Source organism: Echinops telfairi, unplaced genomic scaffold (assembly GCF_000313985.2).
Source record: "Echinops telfairi isolate 266 unplaced genomic scaffold, ASM31398v2 ScPeMD7_2010;HRSCAF=2546, whole genome shotgun sequence".
NCBI lineage: Eukaryota > Metazoa > Chordata > Mammalia > Afrosoricida > Tenrecidae > Echinops > Echinops telfairi.
This window is the reverse complement of record NW_022105908.1, coordinates 19,267,572-19,274,166: the sequence shown is the minus strand read 5'-3', so window position 1 is coordinate 19,274,166 and position 6,595 is coordinate 19,267,572. Positions and strand designations below refer to the sequence as shown.

Sequence of the window (6,595 nt, the reverse complement as noted above, 5' to 3'; positions counted from 1 at the left end):
ATCATCAGCTTCTCATCATTCGATTTCTTGACTCCTGCTTCCATGGGCAGCGCGTTGTGGATCCAAATACAATGAAATCCTTGACAATGTCAATATTTTCTCTCTTGATCATGATGGTTGCCTTTTCATGTTGGTTTTACACCTTGTATTTACTTTGTCTGCGCCACCCCCACCCGCCAGCCCCGGTCTGAATGAAAGCTTACTGAGCATGTGAGTTTCCCATTCAACAACGTCCACACCTTTTGTTCAGGTCTATTCGTCTCTGAGACATAGCCTGTGAGGCCTGCCCACCTGCTCCTTTCAGGGTACCCTGCGTCATCCTGCCCTCTCCCTTTGTCCAGTTGAGAGAGCTGAGCACGTTTGGAAGCAGGTGGCCTAGGAAGGCCACAGCCTTAGTTCGCCAGCATCAGGACCCTGTACAAGGCCTTCTGAGCAGGCACCAGGCAGGCACATTCCTTCCGGGTGAAGGGCGCAGCTACATCCTGCAAACGCACTAACTCCTGGGAGCTGCCCTTGGGGCTGATGCTGCCATCTTTATACCTTTCTTGGCGTGTGGGCTCCAGCGGCCCTGCTACCTTTCAGCCAACAGACTGTGGGCACCACAAGCTACTCCTCACTAGGAAGCTGTCTTTTGACCCCTGGTGGCCACCTGTGCCTCAAAATAGACCCATGCGCCCTAGGTTTTTTTAAAAAAATAGTTGTAATGGCATATACTTCACATGTCATACAATTTGATGGTTCGAATTCGATCCTATTAAGAAGATTTGTGCAATTATCACCACAATCAATTTCACAACATTTTCTTTCCATGCTCACTGTTGTTAGCTCCCCATTTCCTCTCCATCCTCCCCTGCCATGCCCTGTCCAGTTACTCTCTCAATAGACCTACCTTTCTTGGATTTCATATACAGAACATCATACAAAACACAAACAAAGGGGGCTGGGGGAAAAATACAAAAACAAAACAAAACACAAACAAAAACAACAGCCACTAGACCAAACATAGAAAAACCTCAATCAAAAAGCCCAGAGGGTTTGTTGTTGTCATTGTTACTAGACAGAGACCCATAAACTTTACTTTTAACTTCCCATTTAAACTAACATCTTGGATATACCCTCACAAGTACCTGCCATTACCTGATGCTTTTCCTAACTTACTTAAGTTTTATTTTACTGTGTTTTATCCACACATACTGATTCACATGTGTTTGGGAAATGATTACAACCTTGTAATTGAGAAAAATAATCTGTCAAGCATGGATAAGATGAAAAATACTAGAGACCAAAGGCAACAATTCATTCAGAGACATGAAACAACAGAATTTTAGGCATTAGAGTATTTGTGTGAAGCTAACCTGGGCAGAGAAAACATTTTAGCTGGCCCCCTCCCATCAAATACATAGATTCCCCTTCACTCTGTTCTCTAAATAAGAGACATTCAAATATTTCCTTGGGGGAAGCCATCCGTGACTTACATACATTGTCCTCTCTCCACCTCTCTCCAACATAGATTGCAGTAAAGCTTCAGACATTCGTGGGAAACTTCCTACGAATCATTCCAAGTTGCCGCCTAGGGTTTGCGTTGTATTAACTCTTTTAGTGTTCATTGGGTGAAGGTTTACAGACCGGGGACGGGGAGATCATCACTTTACAATCGGCAATCCATATACATTCTGATTCAACTCATTCATTGACATCTCCTCAATAGCCCATCGTCACCTGTTCCTTTCCTGTGTCTCCCATTTCCAGTCCTTCTTCCTAACCCTCTACACTTTGCCCCCGGGCAAATGTTGTCCCACCCTCCCCCCTTGACCTTAAGTGGTTGATTATTGTAACAGGGGGATGAGCTCAGGTCTCAATGGAGGTTCCACCATTCTCCATGTGGCCAGGAAGCCTGATTGCTGAGGATTTTGAACTCTGGCCCACATTTTCCGCCCACTTTATCCAGAACCTTCCAACGTGATCCTTTTCGAAGCTGTTGGTAGTGCTGGCAGGGCATCCCCTCCACAGGGGTGTCAATGGCCGCTTTAACTACAAGAAGAAAAGTAGACCTTAACCTCTAAACGTTTGGTTAGGAGGCGAGTCTGTTAGCCATTTGCGCCACCAAGGACTCCCCTGTCTGGGCAGGGGAAGCTGTGAAAACATTGCCGTCAATAGTGATGAAAATGTGAGCGAGGATGGCGGTTGGGAAGAGGGTGAGGATGGATTGGGGATAGGAGAGAACTTCTGGAGGGATGGAAATACACTATCTTGAAGGGTCGTGGTTGCACGGGTGTTTGCATTTGAAGTTGTACCCTTAAGATGTGTACATTGCACGATATGTAAATTATGCAAAAATAGTCATCCTATATAAATGGCTCTACCAAGGGCTGTTTAAATCCGAATTTCCGAGCATGGACTTGTGCGTGGTTATTTTCGAAGGAGGGGATTGAAGTGTGCAGCGAGGGAGAAGACGTCCTGCACAGGCACGTAGCCATCATTCCATCCCCTGGTTTGGACTCCGGAATAGCCCCATCCCATTCTGCCTGCTCTTTCCAGCTTTCCGAGTGCTCAGTCCCAGCAGGGCTATGAACTCCGGATCGTCCCAGTGACCAGCCCAGTGGCCTCTCATTCGGTTGTTTGCAGGACTCGGGGTCGGGGTCGGAGGGCTCGCTGACGCGAGCGGGTCACACCACCGCGGGGCAGCGGCCGCCTGCCTCCGCTCGCCCCCACTCACGGGTGGGAGGAACGCAAGCATCCTGGGGCGAGTTTTGAGATGGGCAAGAGTGGTCCTCTGCTCGTGCGCCTCGAGGGCCGGGACGTCCACCACCTGGATGTCCAGCGACCATAAGGCGACCTGTCCAGCCTTGCGGACGGCTGACCTCGTGGCGCAACGGTAGCGCGTCTGACTCCAGATCAGAAGGTTGCGTGTTCAAATCACGTCGGGGTCAGTTCTTTTCGTGGGCTACTTATTTTTTTTATTTACAACTTTTTTCGCAGTGCAGCACCCAGTCAGGAATGAGGAAGGACCGAGTCGAAACCCGGGGGACAGGGACGGAACTCCCAGGCCGCACTGTCGGAGGAGCACAGTGATCTCGAAGCGTTTTTTTCCCGACGAATCGGGGCGCCCGAAGTGTGGGTGGCTATCCAGGCTCCCGAGGGCAGGTGCCGGTCCCAGATCCAAGGGAGGAATGCCAGGTCCGGAGAGGGCGAGGACGCAGCTTCCGGACGCGCAGCGCGGACGGCGGGTTCAGACCCCAGAGAACAGATTCAGGCGCATTCCTCCGCAGACGAGGTGGCCGAGTGGTTAAGGCGATGGACTGCTAATCCATTGTGCTCTGCACGCGTGGGTTCGAATCCCATCCTCGTCGGGCCGCCGGCTCCGCTCCGCGGGTGGCGGCTTCGTGGTCCTTTTCGCTATTTCTACACCCTTGCTCTCTTTCAGCTTTGCTTTTCGTCCCTAAAATGGCTTTCTCCAATAGGACCGGAAAGATGCATCTCATCATGTGCTTGCATGTCCTGCACTTGACCTCCGCCAAGTAAACATCGCGGAAAACCCCGAGTAGTGGGCGCCGTGGCTTAGCTGGTTAAAGCGCCTGTCTAGTAAACAGGAGATCCTGGGTTCGACTCCCAGCGGTGCCTCCGCTCATACCCCTGGTTTTACATACTGCCTCTAGGCGATCGTCGGACCGTTCCTCCAGGACCGCTGTTCTCAATTCGCATTTTCTTCTTTCTTTTCATTTCAGGTTCGGGCGTGGTCGCTGCAGGTTCCCTGCCACACGAAACCCGTGTTTGCGCCTCGTCCTGCTCCAAAAGCCAGAGAGGCCATCTCCGTGCTCGACGTCCCACCGTGGTTATTACTTCTCAAATACTTAGCAAGGCCGTGTCTTCGTTTCATTGCAGGCACGCCTTGGAAACCAATTCGATCCCTTCTTGAGCTCTTGCAAGATTGGCCGGAACAGTTAGGTGAGTTTTACAGAGTTTTAAACGGCAACCCAGACAGCTGTCGGCCGGTTAGCTCAGTTGGTTAGAGCGTGGTGCTAATAACGCCAAGGTCGCGGGTTCGATCCCCGTACGGGCCATGGCCATACACATTTTTTAAACGTTTCTCTTAGAAATAAATACAACTAGTAAATGTTTATAGTGCAATATCTCCCAGTGGCTGCTACATACACAAAAAGAAATTAAGGTGTGTTTTGGTTTAAAGTGCTGTATCTAGAGGAGCCAGAGTCTCTGTAACCTTTTCAATTCTCTTAAACCCTAAGATGGGCTTTTGGAACTTAACACGCAAACTGTCAAATAGAATGCTGCCAAAAGCTGCACAAAAATTGTTTTGAGCTGTAAATGTGGCCATTCAGAATGTTTTCAGTGGCTAATTCTTCAGAAGTAGACAGCCTATTCTCCCTTCTTAGTCTGTTTAGTCTGGAACTTCTGCTGAAAACTGTTCATCTTGGGTGACCCTGCTGGTATTTGAAATACCAGTGACACAGCTTCCAGAATCCCAGCAACACATAAAGCACTACAGTAGGACCAAGTGACACAGGTCTCTTCAAAGTGTTGAAGAGCAAGGATGTCACTTGGAGGACTCAGGTGCACCTGACCCAAGCCATGGTATTTCTAATCGCCTCATATGCATGTGAAAGTGGGGCACTACATAAAGAAGACCAAAGAATCGATGCATTTGAATTAGTGTGGCAAAGAGTTTTAAAAGTTCCACGCTGCCACAAGAACAACCAGATCTGTCTGGAAAGAAGTGCAGCCAAAATGCTCCTTAGAAGCCAGGACTTTGTGTCACATACTTTGGATTTGTCAGAAGAGCCCAGGTCTGGAAAAGGACACCATGCTTGGTAAAGTAAAGAGAGCGTGCTTGGGCAGTGTAAGAGAGGAAGACTCTTGACGAGATAGTTTGATACAGTGCCTGTAACAAGGGGCTCAAACAGAAGAACGGTGCAGGGCTGGGAGATATTTCATTGTTGTACATAGAATTCCCGAGTCAGGACCAATTCAGTGGCACCCAACTACAGCGTAAACGTAGCCCTGATCAGCAGAGTATGGGAAACGAGCTAACAAGTAGTCTCCGTCTTCTTCTAAAGATGTGCCATCTGTCCAGCCCCTGCTTGTCCACTCTGAGAAGAAAGGAATCCTTCCCCGCCACCTTACCCTTAAATACCTTGTTTCCATTTCTGCTCTTACTGGATTTCTAGGCCAGAGTGCTTTGCCTTCTTCCTCAGATCAGGAACTATATCAGCCCCCACCCCAAAAGAGCACACCACCTCCCCACCCCTGCACCAGGCCTAGCCACAAGGAAATTAAAACAAACAAACACCCCACCCTCAGTCCCATTTGTTTGACTACATAATCCAGACCACCCCACACAGACTCAGCCTCAGTCGCAGCAGCAGCAACATTTTAATTCCACAAAACTCAGAAAGCCAAAATTTGATTAGAATACTCCGCAACAGGTTGGCTTCAAACCCAGCAACAACTCTCCCTGAACCCTGAGAGGAGTGAGGCGCCCCACCTCACTCACTTTATCATCTGATAGACTCCTCCTAGCTTCCTCCTTGGTTCTGGTTGGGAAGTTGGTATGCTCTCGGAGGGGCCAGGATGGACCCAGAAAGTTGCCCGCCTGCAGGTGTGCATTCTTCCTTGCAAGGAGTGTGGCTAAGGCCTGCTCAAGTTCCCAAAGGCCCTAACACCTGAGCGGTTGGCTACCGGAATCAGGGCAGCCGTAGTGGGGGTGGGGTCTTCTGTGTTCCCCTTTCAATCGCATATAGGAGTCTTGTTTCCCTATTCAAGCTGAGATCGAAAGCCCTAGCTTCCTCAGGATGGTGTTCTAGCTAGGAAAGGGATTTGTGGAGAACAGGGTAACTACAGATGGCCAAATGAATAGAAGCACAGCATCATTCCCTCCCTCCAAGAGAGCAATTACGAGTTACCCATACACGCTTGCTTAAGGCCCAACGCTTAGGCACCAGTCTACTAAATGCATCTGGAAGCATCTCCAACACAGAGATTTCCCCTTTTTAGACAGTTCCCGCCAGGGCTCCTTGAAGAGTCCCTAGGATCCTGTCCCAGTCTCCTGCCCTCCGGATCACTTGCATAGTGCCTCCAACACTTCCAATGTGCGTCGAATGTCTCGGACTTGGCGAGCCAGTCCCTGCACAGGCTGCAGGGCCCGCTCCAGCTCCTCGCAGCGCGCCAGCAGGGTGTACATGCCCTTGATGCTCATGTCCACGGCTTCACCCAAAGAGTCCACGGCGTCGCGGTACGTCTGGATGCAACCCACGCTCAGCGCCGTCAGCTCCTGGACTGCGCCACCCAGCCCCCGGAGCAGACGGTCCACGCGGCCGCCCAGCTCCCGACTCAGCCGCTCCAGGTCCCGCAGCACGTCGGGGTCGATGGGCGGGATGGCCGGAGTGGGTGCGGACGTTGGGCAGGGCCGGGAGGGGGCAGGGGGCGGGGGCTGGGCGGCGCCGCTCAGACGGATCTTGAGTTGGAGGTTGTTGGCCACAAAGTGGGTGAGGTCGCCGTGGCGGCTCACCGTGCCCTCCAGTTCCAGGGCACTGGAGATGGTGGCGCGGCGCCCGCCGCCTGCGCCGGCCTCGGCAGCCCC

At 51.1% G+C, this 6,595-nt stretch overlaps 1 protein-coding gene and 4 non-coding genes across 5 annotated transcripts in view; 4 read left to right on the top strand and 1 right to left on the bottom strand.

Moving 5' to 3' along the window:
* The first annotated feature begins 2,858 nt into the window (after window positions 1-2,858).
* On the top strand, window positions 2,859-2,930 carry TRNAW-CCA. The gene has a single exon. It is a non-coding gene; the product is annotated as a tRNA-Trp (tRNA).
* Window positions 2,931-3,268: 338 nt separating this feature from the next.
* TRNAS-GCU lies at window positions 3,269-3,350 on the top strand. Its single transcript has one exon. It is a non-coding gene; the product is annotated as a tRNA-Ser (tRNA).
* A 197-nt stretch (window positions 3,351-3,547) lies between these two features.
* On the top strand, window positions 3,548-3,621 carry TRNAT-AGU. Its single transcript has one exon. It is a non-coding gene; the product is annotated as a tRNA-Thr (tRNA).
* A 366-nt stretch (window positions 3,622-3,987) lies between these two features.
* TRNAI-AAU lies at window positions 3,988-4,061 on the top strand. Its single transcript has one exon. It is a non-coding gene; the product is annotated as a tRNA-Ile (tRNA).
* A 1,308-nt stretch (window positions 4,062-5,369) lies between these two features.
* Window positions 5,370-6,595, bottom strand: part of BORCS6 (BLOC-1 related complex subunit 6) — a 1,866-nt gene continuing 640 nt past the window's right edge. The window contains exon 2 of the mRNA XM_045293312.1: window positions 5,370-6,573. Within this exon, the coding sequence (XP_045149247.1) occupies window positions 6,074-6,573 (500 nt within the window). The 3' untranslated portion in view covers window positions 5,370-6,073. The remainder of the gene's footprint in view (window positions 6,574-6,595) is intronic.